The following is a 27,622-nucleotide window of genomic DNA, read 5'->3' on the forward strand; positions in this document are numbered from 1 at the left end:
GGGCAGCTGTGGCTACAACCGTAGCTGCCTCCACCAGTGTGTGAATGTGAGAGTGAATGAATAGTGGCATTGTCATGCGCTTTGGGTGCCTTGAAAAGCGCTATATAAATCAACTCCATTATTATTATTATTATTATTATTAATATTATTATTAAATTACTTACGAGTTTAATTTGTCAGCAACTTTCTGCCAGCCCTCTCTCCTTGCTTTTGCAGCCTTTGCAGTGTTCCCTTGCGTTTTAATTAAACTCTGAAACTCCTGAAATCCCTCACTCAAGAGTTCTTGCTCTGCTGCCGAAAAATACCGAGCGCGCTCCTTCGACATTTTCGCCGACCAATCAGAGGGTTGCCGATCAATGTTTCTACTATCGATGCGTAGCCCCTTTTACGACACCCAGTGATCTCACATTACTTCATCCAGCTGTACTAATCGTCAACAGCAGGTGTGTTCGGGGAACCGGATTAGCGAGCTCACGGTTAGCGCGATGATTTGGTCTTGGATGTGTCATTTGATCTTGGATGTAGTAAGCGACGTACGAAGAACGGGCCCCCGGTCGTGACCGGCCGGTGCGCCAAAAGAAGGCACCTGGACATTTGCAGGACTTTGTGTGGGGTAATGGGGTCGTCGGGGACGACTGACCCCTTAGGTGGGGGCTATGTAGCGGGTCAGCGCTGTTCGGGGTTCTGTTTGTACAGTAATGTTTTGTTTATGTTGCCATAGTGACGGGTGACGCCTTCTCGCTGCGACGGTGTGTCCTTCCGGGGTCAGAGGGCGCTCTGTGTGTTGTTGTTGCTGTGCGGTTGCCACGCTGAGCAGTTAGCTAGCGCAGTGTTCTTCTGCAGATGTCAATAAACGGCTGTGCTCCCTGTCTAGCTCACGGGAAGCAAGACCAAACGATACCTCCGTCTCCTCCTTGTCTGAGCTCGCCACAATATTAAACATATCAGGTCCCCATAAGGAGAATCATGTGCTAACGGCTGTCTAAATGACTCGGGTAAAGTTTGTAGCATGCATGCTTGTTGTTTTTGTCTGCTTCCACTTGTCTTTGCACTAGGATGATGTCGGCGTAAATGTGCAGTCATATTCGTTGTGTTCCCACTAGTGCTGTCAGCGTTAATCTCGTTGAAATGACGTTAACGCCACAACACGGCAAATCTCCGTTAACGAGCTACCCCTGCATGGGGCTAGACGGCCAACATGTTAACGAGCTAACTGAGCTAACACACTAGTTCCCACCCATGTAATTGAGCATTGCGTGGCACATCCAACATACTGTTTTACTTTAGTCCATGACGCGCTTACCTTCAGGGTCATACATCACATGAAAACGTCTGTGAAGGTTCTCAGTCATCCAGGTCATCGTAGTCAAAGGAGCTTGCAAAGAAAAGCGTCTGGACTTCTTTCCAAGACAAGATTCCAAGACACAAGAAGTGGAATCCTTCACTGCGCACATTAACGCTGTGGATAAGAACATCAAGTTCACCAGGGAAGACACAAAGGACAACTGTCTGCCTTTCCTGGACTGCGCTGTGCACATTGAAGAGAACGGCAAACTCAACATCGAAGTTTACCGGAAGCCCACACACACGGACCAGTACCACCTCTTTGACTCCCATCACCCTTTGGAACACAAACTTGGAGTAATTAGGACCCTACACCACCGGGCAGAACATGTTCCCTCTAAGCCTGAAGGGAAAAAGAAGGAACACACACATGTAAAGGAAGCACTCAAAACGTGCGGCTATCCTAAATGGGCGTTCTTAAAGTCAGCAAAGAGGCACAGAAAAGAAGATCAGACACCAGCGAGGGAGGATAAGAAGGACAGACGCAACAACATTGTCATCCCCTATGTAGCCGGCGTATCAGAGAAACTCAGGAGAGTTTTCTCCAAGCATGACATCCCAGTGTATTTCAGACCCAGCAACACGCTCAGACAGAAACTGGTTCACCCGAAAGACAAAACGCCAAAACACAAACTTAACAATGTGGTGTATGCTATACAGTGCAGCGAGGAATGCTCAGACCTCTACATTGGAGAGACCAAACAGCCACTTCACAAGCGCATGGCACAACACAGAAGAGCCACCTCCACAGGACAAGACTCAGCAGTCCATCTGCATCTTAAGGATAAAGGACGCTCTTTCGAGGATGCCAATGTTCACATTTTGGACAGAGAGGACAGATGGTTTGAAAGAGGAGTGAAAAGAAGCCATCTATGTCCACTGTGAGCGACCATCTTTGAACAGAGGCGGGGGTTTACGACACCAACTCTCTGCCATCTATAATCCAGTTTTGAGATCCCTTCCCAGACGCCTTAACGCCCACTCACATCCTGGGCCATCTGACCTCAGGAATTCGCATGATAAGGTGGGGCCAGGTTTCACAATGAACACACCCGAAACTCTGGCTGATTGGGACCCACGCCCAGTTTCCCACCTTGGCTCAGGCGATTAGAGGATCATCAGGGGGTCCTTTTGTCCCTCTGTGGGGGGTCCCTCCCACTAGGTTTATATCTGGGACTCTCCACCATTTGACCTTAGAACTGAAGAAGCTTCTCGGATGAGAGGTGAAACGTCTTCAAGCAACTTAAAGAAGTCCAGACGCTTTTCTTTGCAAGCTCCTTTGATCACATGAAAACCAAAATAATTCCAAACGCCAGATCTGAATGAGGGTGGGGGAGGTTCAATTTGCCATGTTGCAAGGAGAGCTTAACTTCTGTCTCGCTAGCTTGCCCTGCGCTCTTCCTTCTGACGATGCTGTCTGTGTCAGTGGATCTGCGCTCGACAGTGCAGCCTAGGCGGAGTAGTCGAACGCAGATTCACTGAGCGCTCAACACAGACAGCATCGTCAGAAGGAAAGTTGATAAAATAAATTACAAATTTTGTATTGTTCGATACATATGCGTACCGAACCGAAAGCGTAAAATTCTGTTTCTCACTACAAAAAAAGTCATTTTAAAAATATGACTTGTTAGCAGTAGAGTGGACATTACCATCATAAAACAGTTGAAACTTGCCTTAATATGTAAATAGTAAATAATTCTTTACCCAGTTTTGAGTTTCCAGGTCAAGTCCCAGCATTTATTTTTGTTTATTTATTAATTTATTTTTTCTGTTCTGATCAGAGTTGTGTGTGAGATTGGACCTGCTGATAAAGCTGACTGGGGACAGGTTGAGATCGAGGTGAATGGAGGGAAGAGAGGAACCTCCTCTGTTTCCTTCACCTACAGGGTAAATGCATATACACACAAACACACTCACAAACACAGACATACACTGTCCTCAGCTGCACGTCCTCTGTTGAGTTGTACAACTTTTTATTGAGAAATTAAACTCATCCAAAAGCTTTCAGCTGATTTTGTTGTTTTATGGACTGTTTTATGTTTTCCATTTATTAGCTCCAGAGAAACTCTTATCAAAACATACCAAGGGCATGACAGTTAAGAAGACTGACCAAACATGCTAAATGTAACAGTAAATTAGGCACCTAGATGCACATTGCTGTGGTAATTTACTGTACAGTAAGTCAAAATGTGCAGGCATTCCTCTTTAACCAGATGCTGTGCAGCCGTTCCCTTTGTCACTTTAATACTCTAAGAGGCTACAGCGTAGCTATTTAACTGGCTTTTCATATCTCTGGCTCTGCTAAAGCTTCCCCACAGGGGAGTGCTCCTCCTAACTGTTTGCTCAGCAAATTGAGGCAGATGTGGTGCTTGTAGGAGTTTGTGTGTCTGAATGTTTCTGAAAGAGTGGGTCGGGTTAGATCAGGCTGAGAAGCAATGTTTCTGACATGGAGCTGTATCTGTGTGTGTTATTCTAGTGTGTGCCAGCATCTGCCAGTAGTTAGTGTGTACTTGAAATATGAGTGTGTATTAAGGTGGTATTTGGTGACACCCTCTCCCCTTCATTAGGACCCGATGCCTGAGGAGGTGATGCCAAATAGAGGTCCTAAAGCAGGGGGAACCCTCATTACAATCTCTGGACTATTTCTGAATGCTGGCAGTAAGGAAGATGTCCAGGTTACCATCGGAGGGGTGAACTGCAGTGTGTAAGGATTTCTTTTTTTCAATAATTCTCATTCAGACCAAACTTTTTCAATTCAGCCTCTTTAGTTAATAGAGCTACTTGTTATTCAGACATTTAATTCTATGCAAATTCTGCTTTGCGCACATTTTGAAGTCCATAAATTGATTTTTTTTAATATATGTGTATATTCTTGAAGCAAAAAATTGAATTGACCTAAACTTTAGTGTCACAATGAGGAGGGAGTTTTTTCTCTTACAATTTTCCTGTACTGTTGTGACCACCAGTGCTCTGTCAAAACCGATTCGCGGTGACATTTTAGGCAGAGGTAACAGAAAAATAACGAGCAAGAGAAGCAGCAAAGCCAGATTTTAACAAGCTGTCAGCCTGCTGCCATGTTGGCTTCCACTGCACAGTGACCTTGTGCCACCCCCACTCCTTCAGACAGCGAGTACTGAGCTATGTCCTTGTCTTGGCAGGGAGCACTTTGGAGAAAATATCACCTGCAGGACAGGAGAATACCGCGTGGATAAAGTGCCCTCTGACCCTCTCGACGTCGTAATGAAGTATGGAAAGAGAACCACAAAAAGCATCCCGGCTAGCTTTCGGTTTGTTGAAAACCCCACTGTGCAGGATCACCAGCCCAAAGCAAGCTTTGTCTGGTCAGTTTAACACAGCAGTATGCAGTCATGGTGTTTGTGACATTCACTCTGTTTGTTACATGCTGTATTTTTACCTTTTTTTTTTTTTTTTTTTTTTTTTTTTTTTGCTGAAGGGAGTTCCAAGGATCTACTTTTCATATTCACTCTGAAGTATCTGAAATATCTACCTAATAAGACCAATATGACCAAGTACTAAATGCATTCTGTACATACATATGGTCTTACTGAGTAGGTATGATCAAAAATTCATAGTTGGATAAGAAACTCTCCCTCTCTGACTTGACTAACTCTGTTATTTTGCGAGTCCAAATTTCCCCAACCTGTAAACCTCAGAAGTGTGAAAATGCCATTCTGATTACTGTCTTGATGGCCAAAAATAAGAGAATAAGACACAGGCTGACTTTTACTTTTGAATATGTGCTTTAAAATAAAAAGAAAAAAGCTTCTAAGTTGACATTAGTGACACAGGCAAATAGGATTGTTCTGTATGTAGAAAACTGAACACTTAGAAACTTACCTGCCTTGTTCTTTGCCCTGCAGATTTCTGTCTGAAGCTTTGGGAAACCTTAATAATGTCATTAAACTTCTTGTGTTTAAAACTAGGATCTAGGATTTTTTCCTCCAAGAGTTGCTGAGTGTGCGTGCGTGCATTTAATAGTGATTGGCTGAAACTGGCTGAACCATTGCTGCTTTTGGTGTTGTAACAAACTGCTTGATAATTGCTGAAAATTGATGCATTTGATGGTTCCCTTGCTTTTTCTGCTGCAATTCTGACACACGATTAGGTACACTGACTAAAACAACAGACGACAGTTTGTTTTCATCTCCGGTGAAAATTACCCCAGGTGCATTTTAAGAACTGTCTGTCGTCCTGTGAGCTTGTGCTCTCGTCTTTGTTTGGCTGGGAATACATTTGATTAATATGTATTTTCCTGTGTTTTTGGTGTGAATAGATATGTTTGTTTGTGTGTTTTAGTGGAGGGAGGAACATTGTGGTAACCGGCTCCGGATTTGACATAATCCAGACTGCAATCATGAAGGTCCAGGGAGGCAACTGGTCGGCTTCAGAGGTTCCTGTTCATTTTCTGTATCTTCATCTGAGTCAATGCACTGATGCATCTCTGACAGTCATTATCTTAGATCTTCTTACCCTTTCTCCTAAATGTTGCTTTTTCTCCCATGTTTTCCCTCTCTCACAGTACCACCACTCTTCAATTCCCCCACTTCTCATGAACCCCAACTCTAGTTTTGATTCATTCAAACTCTGTGAAGCATTGCAATTAAACGAACACACAACAATAAACAAAACACACATGTCCACTCCTCCTTGCTGCCACTGATCAGTGAGATTTTATAATACTTCATGTCACTTCCTGAGCCATAAATCCCTAAAACCTGTAGGATTGCAGATATTACCACCAATGTTTCACCCTCACCCAGAATGTAACTATGGCCCTCGTCCAGCTCAATCAGGTAGGACTGACTGTGCCAGGGAACTTTAAGGACCTGCACACAGCTTGCCACCGTCTGCCCTCCAGTGTACTGGGCAGTCTTAAGAAGTAGCAGTTTTGTTCATTTAATTTAAAGGAAATTATTTTAAACCAGAATCAGGGTTACTGAAGATTATGTGTCTGTTTCACTCTTCACGATTTTACTCCCGTCCCAGCGAAGTCCCCTGGCCCTGCTACCAAGGGACAGAAAAATAATTTTCTGGCTGCCACAAACTAGCAGTAGATGTAAAGTGTTATCTCAAAGACCTTGGTTGGTCAGCCTCACAAGCTTCTCTTGGTTTAAGTCCATCTCTGAGCCAGACCCAAATATGAGGACCCATTATGGCTGCTGACATATATTTAAAAACATGTAGATTTCTAGGTCAAGTTGCTGACCTGAACTTTATTTATTGTGTGTGGTTTTATTCTCTGTAAAGACCAACTAGTTCTTATTTTGGATTTTAAACTTCCTGTGAGTCCTTGAGTCTGTGCAGCATATGTTTGTAGTTACAACCTAGATGGATTTTTATAGACTTCTAAATCGCAGTTGATTGGACCGCAGAAAATCCTACTAAATAGTTGCTTCGAAATGTTTACTTATACCAAATGTGACTGTTGCACACCTAATGGAAGCAACAAAAATAACGTTTTAATGGATGGATCATGTTAAAGTTCCAGCACATACCTATGGTACAGTATTGTTTGTGCTGTTGGCAAAGTGATGTACCTAATCACACTGAGAAAAGTTCCTTTAAAAAGGGGTTGGTAGAACTTGTTTATCTAGAAGATAAATATGGGACTGATTTAATGTTTATATACAGCAAAATGCATTTATGTGTATGTATGATTATGGGACCTCCATTGTCTAAAAAACAAAAGTGTGCTACAGTCAGCCAGACACCTTCCCACGATGTTAAATGTGTAGTGAAAGATTGGTATGGTATGGATTTATATTTGTTCCATCAAATAGAAATCTATATAATGTTAATAACATTCAAAAGTTATTTTGAAGACTGGACTAATTCACATACCTTCAGATCTCATTGTTTCAGGTACATTAATGCAGTGATTTATTCAACATTAAATTTTTGATACAGTCTCTAAATAGAGTAAACTATTTTTGTGGGTCCCCTGGAGTTCTTTACTTTTCCTCTACTATATAAATGTAATTGTAGTTCAGGTCAGGTGGTTGCCAGGCAATGTAATGTTGTCATAATAGATGCCATAATAGTCAAATTAAGTGGATGCAAATTAGATGCTACTGCTGTCAAATGAAAATGATACAATGCTTTTATGAAGTTTTATATTTGCATATATGCAAAAAGTTGGTCATTTGCAGTTTGATTGTAGGTGGCTGCTAGGCAACATAATGTTGTCAAATCTAATCCAGATAACATGTAGCTGTGTGCCACATGTGGATGCTGAATCCTGATTGTGTAGGAGGAGTATACGGACAGATTTGGCATGTTATAGTAGTGAGTGTAAATATACATTCAAAATGCCTTCAAATGGGCAATTTGCAAGATTTTTAAAAGGTGAAGGGGAGAATTTGAAGAAATTCTGGTTTTGATATTATGCCAGAGACTTCTGTGACGTGCTTCTTCTTTCAGCTGCTCACAATAAGCATTAGAGAACCCGGTCCCTGCGGAAAGGTGTGAGTGTGTCTAAAATTGGTAGTTTTACACGTATTTCTATTGTATTCTACTTCTAAACCAATTTTAGCCCTGTGTGAATCACTATTTAAAAGACAAAATATTTCAGAAAAAATAACAAATATCAAATTAACACCTTTTATTAACTTAATTATTAGCCTTATTTTCTGAAGTTTGGCACTTGAATTTACAATGACACCCTGATTACAGTCCAGATGTTTCCTAACCACCTATTGACATGTTTAGAAAGAGGGTGAGTCCCAATCACAGGATATTGTACATTGTTACACTGCACACTAGATACCAAAACATAGGAATTACCGGTACTATTATGTCTGAAAACTTAAAATGTGTGTTCTCAGTCTTTCTGTTATGTGTTAATAATGACATTTTGACGCCTTTGCTTTGTTCTGTTGGAAAACTTTACCTACTTGTAGAACCGTGGAGTTTAGCTGTCATGCACGTAGTGTCGAAACAATGAGAGTGACAGAAATATCACCATCAGTCCAGTTAATCACAAACAAGCATAGAAAGGCAGTGGAGGAGTGACTCAGTGTGAGTTATGATTCATCAGAGGCCTCATTCTATGATTGAAGATTGAGATTTTAATAGAATGACTGAAAAGACGCACATCATTTTACCTTCCCCATTGTACCAAAACAAGCTTTTTCTTCCCCCCCACAGTCTATTACCATGTATTATATTCACTCCAGTAACGCCCAGTGTTTGCATTATTATTTTTAGTGCTGCTCCATATTTTCCATGCTGTAATTTCCTGCATTTTTTGTCATGCTTGTATTTGTAAAACGCTTTACTGTCCTTCTATCCAACTCAGCTTGCCCATGAGAAGAACGACACAGTCATCCAGTTTCAGTCTCCAACAGTAAACGGCTCCTTAAACCAGCACTTGAAAACAGTCATCAAGCTGGACAACTGGGAGAAGGAGCTGAAGCCCTTTCACTACCACCCTAACCCCAGCTTCAATAATCTACAAAACAAGATCATCACTGCGAACAGCATGATTATCGTTACTGTGAGTACAACCACGAGGTCACTTTAATGCAGTTGCAGTACTATGTTTTCCCTTTTTTCCCTGAAGAGTCGGTGTCTGCTGTGTGTCCTAATTAAGACAAACTGTCTTATTATCTGACTTGAGGATAAAAATGGAAAAGATGCTGAGTTGCATTTGCTGCACATTTGTCATTTGAGCTCAGTGAACGCTTTGGCTTGGAAGCAAAAAAGATTTTTTTTAAAAAATGTTCATTTTATGATATAATAAACACGCTTTTATTGTAATGCTGTAAAACTGTTTTATGACAAACACTGCAGGGTCACAAAAAGATTAACACCAGAAAACGCACGTGCAAGTGTTTACACAAAAAGTAGTTTCGTAACACTTATCTGAAATCATGCAGTGTTTTTTGGGCAGGGGCCCCAATTAAACAAAGCTTTGTTCTCTTTCATAGCATTCGTTTCGTGTCTCACTATGGGAACGCCTCCTGCGTGACCTCATCAGAAGCTCAAATACCATTACGCCAGCCCTTACAGGCTGGCTAGGTGACGCCCATGTCAGGAGGGGCCAGTGCCTCCCTATATAATAGGCTGACATAGCGTCAGATGTCATTCAAAAACCTCTTCTCGCTTCTCACAGAAGCCTGTAGACAACTGTGCTATTGGGTGCTAAAGCTAAACTGTCCACAGATTCGAGTGAACAACTCGGTCGCCGGGCGCTTTGTTCCCAGCTTTCAGTTGTCCACTAGCATACAAGCAGTAGCAATACTGTTCTGTGGCTAGTGTGGGTGCCAAGTAGCAATACTTTCACCCAGGGAAGTAGCAATACTTTCCGAAAGCGAAGTAGCAACACTCTGCTAATAAAGGTACCCCTAGCTTCACCATCAGGTAGCAATACCCTTCGACGCTAGCGGTTTTACACATTAGGTAGCAATACCTGTAGAAAAGTAGCAACACTTTTCACCCCACGCTAGCGAGGAATAGCAATATTCTCCGCACTCAGTGTCAGTCTCGCTAACGTGCGCAACCCTCTAGCTAACCATGGCTACGACGGCCAACGAAGTTGTAAAACTTTGTCCTTGCGGCAAGAAGATTTCTGCCTGGGATACACACCCCGTGTGTGCGGCATGCCTGGGCTTATCTCACGCTCAGGCTGCCCTGACACCTGCACACGACTGTATCCACTGCGCGGCTGTCCCACGCAAACTACTCCGCCGCAGGCTAGCTCGCCGGGCTAACCTGTCGGGCGGCGACCCTTTGCTGTGTGAGGCTGCTGCGGCGCAAGGAGAAACTGAGATGCCCGATGATTTGGCCGCAACGCCAGGGCCGAGCTGGGCAGAGGCAGACCCTCAGCCCATCGCGACCGCTTTCCCGTCGCTGGAGGCACACGGAGATCGTGTGTTTTTCCGCGATGCTGAAGTCACCTGGGGAGGAGATGCTAACGAGGAGGACGATTCCACCTCCTTGGCTAGCATCAGCTGGGCTGCAAAGCCCTCGGCTACCGGCGAGGTTGAAAAACCGACACCGCCGTCTCCCCTGGATCTCGACATGCAGGACATGTGCAAGCGCGCAGCCGCTAGGCTCAACATCCTGTGGCCCGCCATACAAACAGAGGTTGTAAAGTCTCGTTTTGACAGTAAGAAATTGCCGAAGGCGAAAAAGACGGGGAAGCATGTGTTGCCTGTTTTTCCTGAGCTACTCGATGAGATAGCGGTGACGTGGAAAGCAAAACCTTACAGCGAGAAACACCCCATCAAGGGGAGCTCCCTGCTGGATTGTGAGGGGATGGAGTCTATCGGCCTCCGCCGGATGCCACAAGTGGAGCCGTTGGTGGCGAGCCATCTTCACCCGAAGACGTCTCTGTCCTCATCGGCCCCATCTCTCCCCTCCAAAACAGACCGCTTCCTGTCTAGCCTTACAGATAAGTGCTACAAGGCAGCGGCTCTGTCAGTAAGAGCCCACAACGCCTCTTCTATGCTAATGGCTTACCAAGCTGAGCTAGAAGAGGACATGACAGATACCACAGTGTGGGATGAAATCTGCGTTATAACTGACCACGTCCTCCGCCTCCACAAGGTAGCCATACAGGCTACTGGGAGAGCCATGGGCCTCATGGTTCTTCAGGAGCGAGCACGCTGGCTCGGGCTCACCAACCTGACGACTAAGGAAAAAGAGGAACTCCTCGACACCCCTGTCGTCCCTCACGGTCTCTTCGGTGCGGCTGTTACATCCATGCAGAAGAGATGTGAGGAGAAAAAGAGAGATAGAATAGCCTTTATTGTCATTGTACAGAGTACAACGAAATTGGAGTGCCACTCCCTTGGTGCAAGTTTCAATAATAAATATAAATGTAAAATATAAAAAGTACAAAAAAAACAATCGTAAGTACTCAAACAATAGTATGTACAATATATACAGGATAGCAGCATTAATATAATGACAGTATGAATAGCAGCATAATATAATGACAGTGACGGTATGGAATAGGTTCAATTGTTTTTGTGCTTATTTACTACGGTGATAGCTCTGGGAAAGAAGCTATCCCTGAATCTGTTTGTCCTGGTTTTATGTGACCTGTACCGTCGGCCTGACGGTAATAGTTCAAACAGTTGGTTGCTGGGGTGAGAGTGGTCCTTGATGATATTGCCAGCTCTGCTGAGGTACCGAGAGTTTGCAGTGACCTCCAGGCTGGGCAGAGAGCAGCCAGTGATCTTCTGGGCTGTGTTGATGACCCTCTGCAGTACTTTCCTGTCTGCAGCTGAGCACCCTGCATACCATGTTGTTATGCCGTACGTTAGGATGCTCTCTATGGTGGCTCTGTAAAATGTCACCAGCAGCCTCTCCTCCAGGTTGTTCCTCCTGAGCACTCTCAGAAAGTGGAGACGCTGCTGGGCCTTTTTAACCACCGCTGTAGTATTTGCAGTCCAGGAGAGGTCATCAGATATCTGCACGCCCAGAAACCTCATGGAGTGTACCCTCTCCACACAGCTCCCGTGAATGTAAAGTGGGGCCGGGTCTGCTCTGCCCTTCCTGAAGTCCAAGATAAGTTCTTTAGTTTTCGTGGTGTTCAGTTGGAGGTTGTTAACTGAACACCACTCAGTCAGTCTGTTGACCTCATCTCTGTAGTCCGACTCCTCCCCCCTTGAGATGAGTCCAACCACTGTGGTGTCATCCGCGAACTTTATGATGGTGTTTGAGAGATGGGTAGGGGAGCAGTCGGATGTGTAGAGCGTAAACAGGAGGGGACTCAAAACACATCCTTGTGGAGACCCGGTGCTGAGTGTGATGGTGCTGGACCGGTGGGGGCCGAGTCTGACAGACTGTGGTCTATTTGTCAGGAAGTCCTTGATCCAGAGGCAGATGGGGGTGGAGAGTCCCAGGTGAGACAGTTTCTGGACCAGGATCTCCGGGATGATATGATTGAATGCTGAGCTGAAGTCCAGAAAGAGCATTCTCACATAGCTTCCTCGGTGCTCCAGGTGACTCAGCGCAGTGTGGAGCGCTATGGTGATCGCGTCCTCGGTGGAACGATTTTTCCTGTAGGCAAATTGGTGGGGGTCCAGAGTGGGAGGCAGACCGGCCCTGATGTGCTGACAGACCAGTCTCTCAAAGCACTTCATCACTACAGGCGTAAGTGCAACAGGCCTGTAGTCATTTGGGCTGGCCACAGCTGTCTTCTTGGCGATGGGGATGATGGTGGAGGTTTTGAGGCAGGGCGGGACGGTGTTTGATGACAAGGAAAGGTTGAAGATTTTAGTGAAGACTCCGGTCAGTTCGTCAGCACATGCTCTGAGAACCTTTCCATGTATTCCATCAGGACCTGCCGCCTTCCTGGGATTCACAGATGATGAGGCTCTGAAACTCTGCCTGCCGAGGAGGGCCCAGCACGCCACCCCAGCAGCGCCGCGCCAGTCATTCGCGCAGGCAGCGTCTCGCCCGGTCCCCGCTTTCAGGATTCCCAAAGTGCCTAAGACGCAGGCAGCCCCCCAGGCTGCCGGGGCCACTAAGAATCCATGGACTCGGAAGCAGTCTCCCCAGGCCAGACCTCAAGCGGCCCCTCCTCCTCCCCCCGCTGCCGCGATCGTGAGGAGGAAGAAGCGGCCGGCCTGACAGCCTCTCCTCTAGGCGGGAGCGAACCCAGTTTCCCCCCTTCATGGGCCGCCCTGCCGCCTCCCAGCTCCGTTCCAGAGCAAGTTCAACGGGACATGTTCCACACGAGCACTTCCCTCATGCATTCTGTATTAAAAAAGCCCCGACACGCGCATCCAGGCAATTTGCCGAGGGCGCTGTCGAGTGTTGCAAAACACATGAGAAAATCAAACATGCTGAAAAACGGAGCACCGTCTGCCATAACGCCGCCCGTGGAGACTCGCGTTTCCACGGCTGTGATGATGTAGATGAGCCCGTCACCTCGCTCGCCTGTGACAGAGGTGACGGGACGCCGAAATGGCGTGTGTTTCGCGCTGCGACCACAAGGGGGCGCCAAAACGCCATATTCGGTGGAGTGGCCAGTGAGCGCTCTGTCTCTCCACATGAAGAGCTGGGCCACCTGCACTCAGTCAGCATGGGTGCTGAGGACATTGAAAAAGGGCTACAGGCTGCAATTCAGTGTCGCTCCACCACAATTCAAAGAAATTGTTTACTCTCGTGCTCCGGGCGAGTCTGCCAGTTTTCTCCTGGAGGAAATTTCCACCTTGAGAGACAAAGGAGCTATAAGAGTTGTCCCTCCCGAGGAAATGCACAGCGGATTTTATTCAAGGTATTTCCTTGTGCCAAAGAAAGGGGGGAGGGGGATGAGAGCCATTCTGGATCTCCGTGCCCTGAACCGGCATTTGAGGACATACAAGTTCAGGATGTTGACGCATGCCTCGCTGCTACGGTTTGTACGAGCGGGCGACTGGTTCACATCAATCGACCTGAGGGATGCTTATTTCCACATCCCCATATATCCCCCACACCAAAAGTATCTGAGATTTGCTTTCCAGGGGATGGCATACGAGTTTGTAGTCCTGCCTTTTGGTCTCTCACTGAGCCCAAGGGTGTTTGTGAAATGCACCGAGGCAGCAGTGGCCCCGCTCAGGAAAAAGGGCATTCGGGTGGCCACGTACATCGACGATTGGCTGGTGGCAGCCCCAACCCGCCAGGGAGCGACTTGTCACACAAATGCTCTCATACACCATCTGGAGAGTTTGGGTTTCCAGATAAACGTGGAAAAGAGCACATTGACGCCAACTCAATGCATTACTTTCATAGGGCTCAGCCTAGACTCCCTTCGGGTGAGGGCTTTTCTGTCCCCGGAGAGAACTGCGGCCATACAGTCATCCCTTGCACTTTTTCGCAGAGGCAACACAGTGACCCTCAAACAGTGCCAGAGGCTGCTCGGTCTGATGGCTTCTTCTCTAGTGGCGATAACACTGGGACGCCTGCACATGAGAGGCTTTCAGCGCTGGGTGGGCTCGTGGGGACTGGACCCTCACCGAGACGGCCACCGTCGCGTGAGAGTCTCTGCAGACTGTTCACTCGCTCTCCGCGAGTGGAAGAGGCCAGGTTTCTTGTCTCAGGGCGTTGCCATGGGGGCAGTTTCAGCCAGGAAGGTGATTTCCACAGATGCCTCTCTTTCCGGCTGGGGGGCCACCCACGAGGGCAGAACAGTGAATGGGGAATGGGGCCCTCACATGCGCTCCGCCCACATAAACTGTCTGGAACTGCTGGCGGTTCACCTGTCGCTAAAACACTTTCTCCCTTGGCTGAGAGGTCATCATGTTTTAGTGAGGTCGGACAATTCCACCGTTGTGGCCTACATCAACAGACAGGGGGGTCTGGGGTCCCCCAAGTTACACACGCTGGCACACAGACTGATAGTCTGGAGCAGTGTCCACCTGCTGTCACTGAGAGCAACTCACGTGCCGGGGATCTTGAACTTTGGAGCAGATCTTCTCTCCAGGGGCAACCCGCTGTATGGGGACTGGAAGCTTCACCCGGAGGTGGTGAAGCAGATCTGGCTGCGATTCGGTCAGGCGACCGTGGACGTTTATGCATCCAGGGAGAATGCTCAGTGTCCCCTGTTTTACTCGCTGCACGATCAGAGAGCTCCACTCGGGGTGGATGCTCTAGCTCACGAGTGGCCGAGAACCCTCCTCTATGCTTTTCCCCCAGTGGCCCTCATTTCTCCAACTCTGGCCAGAGTGAGGGAGAGAAGTCACTATATGGTCCTGATAGCCCCGCACTGGCCAGGGAAACACTGGCTGGCGGAGATTTTTCAGCAGCTGTGCGGCCCCCCTTGGCCGTTACCACTACGCAGAGACCTCCTGTCTCAGGCACAGGGGGAGATATTCCACCCCCACCCAGAGAGGCTAGCTCTATGGGCTTGGCCCGTGAGTGGTTTAACCTGAACACGGTGGGGCTCCCTCATAGTGTTATCGACACTATTCAGTGTTCTAGAGCATCGTCTACTCGGACGCTATATGAGCACAAGTGGCGTGTGTTTGAAAGCTGGTGCTTAGAATCACAGGCCATCTCTTTTCAGTGCTCGGTGGCTGTGATTCTGTCATTTCTTCAGGCCCTGATTGATAAGGGTAAAGCCTTCTCCACCATCAAGGTGTATTTGGCAGCAATTTCAGCCTGCCATATTGGTTTTGAGGGAAAGACTGTTGGCCAGCATCCCTTAATATGCCGTTTCATGAAGGGTGCACGCCGTAAATTGCCTTCGTCTAGGCCGTTGGCTCCATCGTGGGACCTTCCCACAGTATTGGCTGCGCTCTCCTGTTGCCCATTTGAACCCCTGGAACAGGTTGGGTTAAAATTTCTGTCCTTGAAGACGGCTCTTTTAATTGCTTTAGCTTCTGCTAAACGTGTGGGAGAGATCCACGCTCTCTCGGTGCATCAGTCATGCATTCAGTTCTCCTCGGATAATACGAGGGTCTGTATGCGGCTCAACCCTGCCTTTGTCCCGAAGGTTGTCGGCGCATGTTCCCCTATAGAACTGCCGGCCTTTTGCCCACCGCCTTTCTCCTCAGAGGAGCAACAGCGGCTGCATACCTTGTGTCCAGTCCGTGCCCTGCGCATTTACATGGACCGAACCCAGAGTGTCAGACAAAGTGACCAGCTGTTCGTGTCCTGGGCTAAACCGCATATGGGAAAGCCTGTGTCTAAACAGCGCCTCTCCCATTGGATAGTGGGAGCAATTGCCTTGGCCTATACTAGCGGGGGCCTTCAGCCCCCTGCTGGCTTACGTGCGCATTCCACTAGAGGTCTGGCAACCTCATGGGCTCTCTTTGGGGGAGTTTCTATTCAGGAGGTGTGTGCAGCTGCATGCTGGACCTCGCCTCGTACATTTGCTAGGTTTTACAGGTTAGATGTGACAGCACCTAACCTAGCACATTCAGTCCTCAGTGCAGGTTCTTCCCGGGTGGGGGCCTCTCCCCTGTGAAGTGCTGTTGGGGACAGTTGTCTTCTTAACAGGCATGTCTGGCAATCCGGGAGTCAGTATTTCTCCCATAGTGAAACACGAAACGAATGCTATGAAAGAGAACTTAAGGTTATGTATATAACCCCGGTTCTCTGAGTAGCATGAGTGAGTGTCTCACCAGACCGCCCTCCTTGCTATGGAAGCGAGGAAGAGGTGGGCTTGTTTTGAATGACATCTGACGCTATGTCAGCCTATTATATAGGGAGGCACTGGCCCCTCCTGACATGGGCGTCACCTAGCCAGCCTGTAAGGGCTGGCGTAATGGTATTTGAGCTTCTGATGAGGTCACGCAGGAGGCGTTCCCATAGTGAGACACTCGCTCATGCTACTCAGAGAACCGGGGTTATATACATAACCTTAAGTTTTAAGTGGTGTTAAGCCAAATGGTTGAAAAGCCCTCCAAGTCTACCCACGACTACACATTATTGTTTTAGCCACAGTATAACGAATGTTCATCTTTACGATAGCTAATCTGACACTTTGTGCTCTCGATATCAGACAGTATGTAGATGAGCTAGTAAATAAAAACCCGGTTTCTTTCACTTTTAATCTTTTCATCATCATGGATTTATTTTCTCACGTGTTTTGTAGCATTATTTTTACCTCTCAAGGGTGCCACTTCTTCTTTTTAAAAAGTCCAAGGTGACACTTTCACATTGCTTGTTTTGTTTGACAAGTGCAATAGAGCATTGTCACAAAAGGCAAAGATATGCAACAAACAAAAACGACTGAGAAGCCTGAGCCAGAAAATGAATCGATTTTTCTTATAGCTTATTTTTATGGCTGTTTTGAGCTCCCAGAGTATACCACCTCAAAGTTTCTGTTGATAAACTCACTTGTGGGGAAAGTCATATGCAAAACATGTAAAACCTTTTCAGTTACTCAGGCGCTGATTAATTTAAGCTGGTTTCACCTTCTTCCAGCCGATATTAGAATAATTAAATGTCTGTAGATCCACAAGTGTGCTGCAAAATCTCAAGAAATTACTGAGAGTGAGGTGCTTACAATAACTCCAATCTTTATCTTTTTAATTACTTTTAGCTCATATTGGAGCAGTAAGGAGCTGTCGTACAGCACACTTCCTACCCATTACTCATAAAATGCTGCCGATAATGTTTTCAGTGCTCATCGTAGGATCTGTCTAATTAATTTCTCTCCCATGTACTTCAGTCACTGCCCTTAGAGCCTCGCATTCACTCTTCCCCCTGCAGGGTCGGGGATTCTCCAAAGCGATGACAACTAAAGAAGCACAAGCCTTCGTAGGCGACGTTCAGTGTGTGGTCAACACCCTTCAGGATGATAAGCTGTTCTTGGAACCACCTTCCACCACGCCTCGTGCTCCTACTCGCTCCAAACATCAGCACAGAGAGACGGGGTCGGAGAATCTGGAGCTAATGGTCAGAGCACACTAACAGATGAGTCCTGACTGATGATCACTTATTTCAGTGAACGTTTTAATGCAACACTGTAAGATCACTGCTTCATAAATAAAAGTACTCGCCTCAAAATCTTAGTATGTTAAAGTTTTAAAGATATCTCAAGAATGAACTTTAAGTACTCAAAATAATGGTCTGTAATGGATAAAGGCTCCTTTTGGATTCTATGTAATCGTTTATTATAATTATACTGCTCTATGTCATGCGTTACACACAAGCAAGCTTCTTTTTAGCCATTTATTTGAATCATAGACAAATTAGTAGGCTCTTTTCTTTCTTTTTAAAAAAATTATATTGTCTGGTTTGTAATAAATAAGGAAATGATACGAATGAAGGCAGAGGACACTGGGTACTACTCAGGCTATTAGATTACGGTAATGGATAGTGGAGTAAAATACAGCATTAAAACTGAGCAAAGAAATCTTTCGTGCCCATGGTCTTTATCCCTTGTACATGTACCTCAACTGTGTACTTCAGCAAAGTACTTGAGTAAATGGACCATTGCAGATCCATACACAGACTTGAAGATGAGAGCATGCATGCATCATGAACCTTTACTGTTCTTCTCCCGGCAAATCGTCTATACAATTTGAGATCCAATTTTTTTTTCCACTGGTTGAACAATTTTCATGTAGCTACAGGCTCTATAATTGCCTGTAATTATAGGTAAGCCACAACTATGATGAATACCATACCTCTCCCTGGGTAATTCTTATTGTTATATGTCAGCGACTGCTTAAAGAAGTGACACCGCTAGACTATACTGTAATCCAGCTTTTTCTATATTGGTATCTGCTGCTGTTGATAAAGTGTCAGACTTGGTACGTTTATGTAATTATCCTCTTTATGCAACCCTACCAACCTGAACATACATACTTTAAAAATACTTTTAAGGTCCTAGAGCTGCTTTAGCCGAGTTGACGGTTGGAATCTAAACTATTCACATTTAGATTTAATCTTTCTACTTCCTCCCCGGTATCGTCCGGTCTTTGCTTTTGACTTTGGCTAAAATGTGGAGAGCTTGTGCAAATAATAAGATTTTTTTCTTTCTACAGATCAAGTTTGGGAAAGGGGAGTGGGTGGTCGACTCGGTGCAATACGAGACGAAGAATGATTTCCCGCTCTACATCATCATCCCTGCTGTCATTGTGCCCATGCTGCTCATCATCACTATCTCTGTCTACTGCTACAGGTGAATTGAGCTATTTTAGGTTAACTTTATGCAGCAGGAGCACACAATTGATTGTTTTTTTAAGAGTATAGATACTTCTCCAGTCAGTCCCAGCTTTTTCTGCATTGTGTTTGCTAGTTTGTTTGTTTTTTTAAAAAAACGACTTTGTTTGTTTGTGTCTGTTCCAAGAAATATGTTCATATTCATAAGAAATTATTAGGAGCGCACCAACAGCGACTGCGTAATAAGAACTAATAGATACCTTGCAGCTAAGTTAATGGCCAAAAGAAAAGAACCTCTTTGCAACAAGTTAACATTCATCTGTTTGACCTTATTTTCATGATGCGTTTTCTTTGTGTGTGTGTTTAATCTTTTCAGGAGGAAGAGTCAGCAGGCAGAGAGGGAGTATGAGAAGGTGAAACACCAGCTTGAGAACCTGGAGGAGAGTGTACGAGACCGCTGCAAGAAGGAATTCACAGGTATAAGCTGTGCAGCTGTGCAGAAGCGTCACAATATTGCTAATGTCCCTCTAAGGATCCGTGTTTCTAAGAAGCTGTAAAGTAATGAATTGGTTCATAGCTCTGATTAAATGCATAAATTCTCCCACTCAATGTCATCTTATCATCATTATTAGAAGCAGTTTTGCAGTAACATTAATAGAAAACAATATTTCACTGTTGAAATCATTTTCCTGGCAATGCTCTCCATTTTCTGCCTCTTGCAGCATCGTAATTGAGACAGACGAGCAGTGTGAAAGTGACAAGAGTTGCTTATTAAAAAGAAACCATGTGGTGTTTTTTGTTTCTTTCTCGCAGACCTAATGATTGAGATGGAGGACCACACCAATGACCTGAATGAGGGACGAATCCCTTTCCTGGACTACAAGACGTACACAGACCGAGTCTTCTTCCTGCCCTCTAAGGACGGTGCCAATGATGTGATGATCACAGGGAAGCTAGATATACCAGAGGCTCGCAAGGCCACCGTGATTCAGTCTCTCAACCACTTCTCCAACCTCCTGAACTCCAAGACATTCCTCATTAATGTAATTATACTGCACACGCATCATCAAATTGTCAGCTGTGAGCTCGGACCGATAATGCCTGCTTACAGAGAGTTTGCAGTCCTTTAGAACTGTGCAAAATCAAACCTCCAAACACTGAACAATGCTGGATACATCTAGATTTTCAAAGCTTTCTTTTTAGCTTCACTGGGACCAGGACTCTGAGGATGTCAGAGTCAGTTGGTACACTTCAAATAGATCACTATCAAGTTTTACAAAGACATTTATGATTCTAGGATGATGGATGGCTTTGGTGATCCCTCTAACTTCTCTAATAATACCACCAGCAGTCTGGGATTTGCTTGTCTGAGTGAAATGATGCCGGTTGCTTGAGAGACTGCACAGACATTACTGTACCCCACAGGATAATTTGGAAAAACTTGGGTGTTCCAGTGACTTTTCCTCTTGAACTACAGTCAGCTCAGAAAGAATATTTCAACTAATTTGGGCTAACACAATAAGAAGTACTTAAAAAATATTGACATTCCTATCAACCTCAGCTGTAGTTTGTTTTTAGTGCTAAATGGCAAATGCTAATTAACATTACATGAGATGATAGTAATGTGAGACTATTATACCTGCTAAATATCATGCAGCTTGGATCATTTTGGCATTATGACTTTAACATTTAGCTCACAGTAAAGACTCTCAGCTTGCAGCTAGCACAGATTTAGACTCTTATGAAACATCAGTCAGTCTAAATTTAGACACGTAATCACTAATGTTACTTCATATGTTATATAAATGTCAGTCACTGGAGGCTTATTTCTAAACTGCATTATTTCAACTGCTCATCCAAGTGAATCCAAACCCATCAGAGCACCATCAATACCAGAGTCCTTATGCATCAAGTTTCAAGCACAGTGGGTGAACAGATGTCGAGAAGGGTGAAGAACAGACAGACAGATATAAAGATTGGCCTATTAATTCATGAGATGTAGCATACTGTATACCATAAATGGAGTTGACTTGCAAAAGTGGCAGCATTGCAACAATTTCCTCTGAGCTTGCCAGATTTGCACCACTGCATAAACTCTCTAGGCATAAGCTGATTTACTGAGAAAATCACAAATGTAGTTGTGGAGTTGTTTCTGAATGAACTAAAGTGGCCTTGTGTAATGAAAGAGGTAAATCACTGAATGCACCAATACAGCTCTTTTATATGTATTTAGACGACAGTGGAGGTTTGTGGCACAAGGAGTCACAAGGTGGCTGTGGTAATAGGACGGGAGAAAATAGTCTTGAAAGGCAGCAGGATAAATGCAGGGGAGGTTTTCTTTTTCACTAGCATTTCTGATAATATGTGTGTGGGGTTTTTTGTTTTTGTTTTTTTGAAAAAGAAAAAAAGAAAAAGAGAAGGTCAGCTCCAGCCATTACCTTGAGCTACTTAGCTAAATGTTTGTATGATACTATATTGATGGTGTTTTTAAAATGGGCTGAATACCTCACAGATTAAGGATCTATTGTAACTTTAAGCCGCCCCCTTCCTTTGAATTGAGCACTGTAGTGTGTTACAGTTTTGCGGCATATCTACAGTAATACAAGCGAGAGGCAGAGGACATAGCAGAGGGAGACGTGTGAAGATTCCTGTTAATCCAATATTGCTGGCACAGAAACAGCCTCTGAGGTGCTAACTGCACTTGTGGGGTGATTCTTCTTCCACTAATTGGTATCATTTCTAAGCCACAGTATTTTACAGGGCAGAACTAAATTTACCTTGATAATTATAATTTTCACTAGCATTGGTCTTTTGATAATTTAAAAGCATATTATGTTGGATTTGCTTCTGTGTGTGCTTCATCACGATGATTAATTCACCTCATTTGCCTCCTGTTTCTGTGTGTGTATGTGTGTGATTTTTGTGTTTTTGCAGTTTATCCGTACCCTGGAGCGCAGTCATGACTTTAACGCCAGGGCCAAGGTTTACTTTGCCTCCCTGTTAACAGTAGCTCTGCATGGGAAGCTGGAATATTACACCGACATTATGAGAACACTGTTGTTGGAGCTGATGGAGGAATATGTCAACAGCAAGAATCCCAAACTAATGCTGCGCAGGTGAGTGTGGTCCAACTCTCTGTTGCTTATTAATGGTTCTCCTGTATTGCTTTCAGGCTTAATTAGCACAACATTTTTACATAGCATGAATCCAAAATGTTTTGGTGCTTGCTTCCCATTCAGTGCCTTGAAATCTGGTGCAAACATTCATATCCTCTTTCTAGATCTTTCTAGGTCAAAACTGTAACAGTAAACACCTGCTTTTTGCATGCTAACCTACTTAGCTCTGTGTGCTGCTGCCTCAGTCTAGCCTCTCGGTGCCACTCTTCTGGGTGGACTCTTAGATTTGTTTAGCAGTAATTGCTCTGAGATTGTAAAATGTCCTCTTTCTGCAGTTTTGAAGCAGAGTCGCTCAACTCTGGCACTGATATGAACCAGTTGATGCGGACTGGGATTCAGTTCAGAATGCAGCGGACTGTTTCATTCTGTTGCCATGTTTTCTGTTGAATTTTGTAAAGACTTACTGTAGTCCATTATCAAGAGCCAGACTGCTGCTCCATCTATTCCAGTCTTCTTCCATCTGCTCATCCTTCTGTTTTTTCCTCTTTTTTTTGTTTTTCCTCATTGGAATCCAAGTAAAATGTGCTGGACAATTTTCTTTCTTCTCTTTCATCTCGTCTTTGTCATCTTCACCTTCTTATCCCTGCTGATTGTAACTAAAAAGATCAGCTTTAGTGCTTGAGCCAGCGTAACCCTAACCCAGATTCTATTTTATTAGTTAGACTTTCCAGCTAAGTGGAGACTGGTTGTAAAATTTGGGTTGGTGTGAAATTATAAGTAATTATTGTTTTGCTAACAATAATTAGTATTTTTAAAAACTGACCACATACTGGTGAGTTATTTTCTGTCACTGATTTGATTGTTTTAATAGTAATCGTTCGCTATATTCTTCCTGGGCAAAATTTCAGAATTTCTTTGTGAAATTTGAGTCCATAAACATTCAGCTTATTAATCTGATTGAAGTAAATAGCCTTAAGAAACGAAGCTTCCAGATTTTGGTGTTCTTTGATCTTTTTAATGATCATGTCAAGGTCAAGTGATCCATTGACTGCTGCTTCCCCTCCCTCAGCAGGACACACTTGTCTGACGGCACAGTTGCTTATCGTTTCTGAGGGGCAGTTTTGTGATCTGAACTATTCCCTGTGCCTAGGCACGCTGTGACTGACTGTTATGCAAGTACACATCTTAATTATCCCCCAATGGAGAAGCTCATTATGCTGATTAGCCCATTGTGCCAAAACAGACCTCCTTATATACAAGATATCTAATTAGGCATGCTATGTGCATCAGCGAGCATCACCAGTGGATAGTTGACATTTTGATGGGATATCTGTCAAATGACCAATGACATGAGTTCTGAATAAAAATATCTTGACACTGATAAGCTGTATATAATTCGAGGCCCATAAAGTCCCACAAGATGATTTAAAAAAATATAATAATGGTTATGCAAGTTATTTATACTATGCTTTTTATCAAAGCCTTTATTTATTCTGTAAATAAATGATAAATGTCAGAAGGTCTTTTCATATTGCGCTAAGAAGTAGTCTTGGCCCCCTTCCTGATTTCCTAGTTTTTATACGTTTGTCGCACTTAAATGTTTCACATCATTGAACAAAATTAAATACTACAAAAACGTAACACAAATAAACACAAAATGCAGTTTCTAAATTAAGGTGTTTATAATTTGGGGGGGGGGGGGGTCCAAACCTCTACATGGCCCTGCGTGAAAAAGTGATTGCCCCCTAAACCTAATAACTGGTTGGGCCAACCTTAACAGCAAGGTTGGGCCAACCTTGCTGTGGCATGACCTTTTTAAGGTCATGCCACAGCATCTCAATCAGATTCAGGTCAGGACGTTGACTAGGCCACTCCAAAGTCTTCATTTTGTTTTTCTTAAGCCATGCACATGTGGGCTTGCTGGTGTGTTTTGGATCATTGTCCTGCTGCAGAACCCAAGTTGTCTTCGGCTTGAGGGCACCAACAGATGGCTGGACATTCTCCTTCAGGATGTTTTGCTGGATAGCAGAATTCTGGGTTCCATTTACCACAGCAAGTCCTCCAAGTCCCGAGGCAGCAAAACAGCCCCAGGAATTTTTTCCCCTTAATAATAAACCTCTTCATTTAGAAACTGCATTTTGTGTTTGCTCGTGTTTGTCTAATATTTAAATTTGGTTGGTGATGTGAACCATTTTAGTGTGACAAACATACAAAAAAATAGGAAATCAGGAAAGGGGCAAACACTTTTTCCACACCACTATATATAAGCTCACCTTATGCAACTTCAGAGGCTCTGTAGTGTAGACTTTCCCCTTATCAACAAACACTATATAGACAAAAGTACTGGGCTGCATACATGATACACCTACAGGAGGCGCTCAACCATGGAAATCCTGCCAGGAAGCTCGCTGTGCACAGGGTTTGCTGATGTTAATGCCAGAGGAATTTTGGAAGTCTGCAGTTATTGAGTCAGCGTGCACCTTAGCAGTCAGCAGCCCTGCTCCGGTCTGCCACATTGTGGCTAAGTTGCTGTGGTTCCTAAATGCTTCCACTTTACAATATTATCATTTATTACTGCATGCAATGTCAAAGAGGGAAGAAATTTCACAAAGTGACTTATTGAAAAGGTGGCATGCTCTTACAGTGCCATGCTTGATTTTAGTGAACTCTTTCTTTCACACACATGACTGCATGGCTTGATTTTATTGGAACTGGAAAAACACCTGAATTCAAAGATTAAAAGGTGTGGCCCAATACCTTTATTTATACTGGTGTCTGTTTCATGCCGTGTCTCTTGATATGCAGTATTTTACACTAAATAAATACATTTTATTTTCATAATAAGAGTAAAAATAACTCAACAAATATGTTTTTCAGGTCAGAGACAGTGGTGGAGCGGATGCTGTGTAACTGGATGTCAATCTGCCTTTACCAGTTTTTGAAGGTAATGCAAGTTTTGGGTCACTGGAAATGATGCAGTGACTGACAGGAGATTGATTTGATTTGAATATTTTCTGGTTGCAGCTCTGATATGTTTTGATTTTAGTAGCTGTTCCGTGTTACAGTGAACTTTATGGTATAGACTGGTGGTCTGAAAAATATAGATGTTGTTCAATACATTTTTTTAAGGAGTGAATATACTTTATCAGTTATTTTAAAAAAAAGTATGATCGCATGCTTCAATATTAAACTGTGGGCTTTATGGATTTCTGCATTTCTTTCATTAGTGCTCGTGTTGAAAGTGCCAATTTATTTGACTTTTAAGCTGCTAATCACAACAATTAGCTGCTTTACAACAGCTGTGTCAAGCTAAATGGTTTTGTGTGCCTCTGTGTGTCTGTGTTTGTGTGTGTGTTGTGTGTGTGTGTGTGTGTGTGTGTAACAGGACTCTGCAGGCGAGCCCTTGTACAAACTGTTCAAAGCCATCAAGCACCAGATTGAGAAAGGCCCCGTGGATGTCAGAGTGAAGAAAGCCAAATACACCCTCAATGACACAGGCCTGTTGGGTGACGACGTTGAGTACTCTGTCTTGGTGAGATCGACGCGCACACACTCACTCACTCTCTCTCACACACACACACAGAGACACACACACACATGCACATGCACAAACACACACAGAGCACCCCTCACAGTCAGTCATAGAAATTCAGAAACTCAGCGTCATAAAAACTGCACACTCTGCTTCAAGATTGCATGGTGTTTTGTGCCTGGTGAGCAATACATACACACTGTGCAGTTGCCGTGGTAACCCCCCCCCCCCCCCCCCCCCACCACCACCACCACCACCACACAAAAAAAAAAAAAAAGCCCTGAGGCGACTGCCCGCTTTTGTGTGACATCCATTTTCAGTGTCAATGTTCTCAGCTCAGAAACGACACAGCCAACACAATCCAGCGTAGCAGGGAAATGTGTGACTTAGGTTAAAGTCCTACAAGTGGGAACAAGTATGGAGTACAAGCCACCTCCACAACCTCCCCTCAACCTCGCAGCCTGCACCTGCTCTCCGTCCATTTGGGCAGCTTTCAGGAGTCAGGAAATGCCCGTGTGTCTCGTTTTGATATTGTGTCTCGGTAATGGAAGCTAATATGAACCCAGCTGTTTTTTGTTAAAGTCAGCACAAATAAAAAGACCCATGGGTAATGGCGTTGTCGAGGACAATTATCAAATTAGCGTGAGTTACACGTCTCCTTCTGTGATGGATTGCTTTCTGTGATTGAATTACATAGGGAGGAGGAAAAAAAAAACGCTTGACAGATTTCAAAAGCAGATGCATTGCTTCCTACTGGCTTAAATTTACAGCGTGCTACTCTTATGCACTTTATATGCAGCTGGGCTGATAGGGTTGCCATTGTGAGTGTATTCCCTGGCTCACATTTGAAAGCGTTGAATGGTCAGTTATTTCTAACAGAATTGGATGTGAGAGGCGAGGCGGGTCAGTTGGCTCCTGCTGAGCTTTGGTCATTAGCTGGCCAAAAGTCCTGTCAGGTGTCACCAATGTGTGTCTGTGTGTGTGTGCTTGTGTGCTTATAAAGCCCTGTTGCTGTGACAACAACATCCAAATAGAACTTGGCGTGGGTGGGTGCCTGGGTGCTCTGACCATGTTTGAATATTTCTGCATGTTTGTATTTTATTAACGTAGGTGCGCGTTATCAGCGTGAGGTATTAATGTGCGATTCTGTTTGTCAGACCTTGCAAGTGCTGGTTCAAGGCGAGGGGCCGGATGTTACGCCCGTCAAGGTGCTGAACTGTGACACCATCTCGCAGGTGAAAGAGAAGATCATCGAGCAGGTGTACAGGAACCTGCCATACTCCCAGCGGCCCAAAGTCGACAGCGTCACCCTGGGTGAGTAAATGACGGCCACCTAAAAAAAAGCAGATGAACTAAAGCAGGAACGTCTAGTAATGATAAATAATGTAACTGTTATTTCAGTCTTAAGTGAAATTAATTCATAATTAAATGAGAAGTGAGTTATCTGAGAGGGTGAATAATTATTTCATTTCACATGTATTCAGTATATTTTATTATTTTAATAAAACAGCTTTTTATTTCAGTTTGTGGAGTAAAAGAAACCAACTTAGCTTAGAATTTATTCATTGTCAGCAACATGAAGAAATCGTTCATCCCTAAACAAAGCTATGCTCGCTACTGTAATCAGAAACCTTGGGGAGTGACTTGAAAGGCTAAAGCTCCACAGACATTTTCTAACTTCAAAGTCATTTTTTTATTCCCACGCACGCTGTAGATCTCATTCCTTTATACATTTTAGATAAGCAGAGATCTATTTTCTTTCAGGCTAACTGCCTTGTATTTGGTTTTAGTTGTAAATGAAATGCAGACGGTGGTGGGCTCAGTTATGCAGAATGTGTTTGGGTGCAAACTTTTCTATTATGTTTCAATTATGCAGAAACTACTGACATGTGACTTCTTCACCCGAGTTCAGCCATATAGCTAACAGGCGAATTTAATAAATGCATCATTAAATCCCAAGAGATAACTGAGCAGATAGCTGCATTCGTTAAAGATCACATTATTACAGTGTAACCACAGGACAGCCGCATCCCAGGATAAAAGTAATTGAAATAATATA

The 27,622-nt window shown here is 44.3% G+C and overlaps 1 protein-coding gene across 3 annotated transcripts in view; it reads left to right on the plus strand.

Annotated features, from left to right (window-relative positions):
• LOC308384705 (plexin-B2-like) overlaps window positions 1–27,622 on the plus strand; it is a 147,725-nt gene that overhangs the window by 109,196 nt on the left and 10,907 nt on the right. For all 3 annotated transcript variants that reach the window (XM_080863290.1, XM_080863289.1, XM_080863291.1), the window contains 13 exons: window positions 3,126–3,231; window positions 3,912–4,048; window positions 4,503–4,685; window positions 5,662–5,755; window positions 8,663–8,860; window positions 17,518–17,703; window positions 18,798–18,934; window positions 19,292–19,392; window positions 19,729–19,958; window positions 21,850–22,031; window positions 24,909–24,975; window positions 25,417–25,563; window positions 26,721–26,877. In XM_080863290.1, the coding sequence (XP_080719416.1) occupies window positions 3,126–3,231; window positions 3,912–4,048; window positions 4,503–4,685; window positions 5,662–5,755; window positions 8,663–8,860; window positions 17,518–17,703; window positions 18,798–18,934; window positions 19,292–19,392; window positions 19,729–19,958; window positions 21,850–22,031; window positions 24,909–24,975; window positions 25,417–25,563; window positions 26,721–26,877 (1,925 nt within the window). The remainder of the gene's footprint in view (window positions 1–3,125; window positions 3,232–3,911; window positions 4,049–4,502; window positions 4,686–5,661; window positions 5,756–8,662; window positions 8,861–17,517; window positions 17,704–18,797; window positions 18,935–19,291; window positions 19,393–19,728; window positions 19,959–21,849; window positions 22,032–24,908; window positions 24,976–25,416; window positions 25,564–26,720; window positions 26,878–27,622) is intronic.

Source organism: Rhamphochromis sp. 'chilingali' (genome assembly GCF_963969265.1).
Source record: "Rhamphochromis sp. 'chilingali' genome assembly, chromosome: 2".
NCBI lineage: Eukaryota > Metazoa > Chordata > Actinopteri > Cichliformes > Cichlidae > Rhamphochromis > Rhamphochromis sp. 'chilingali'.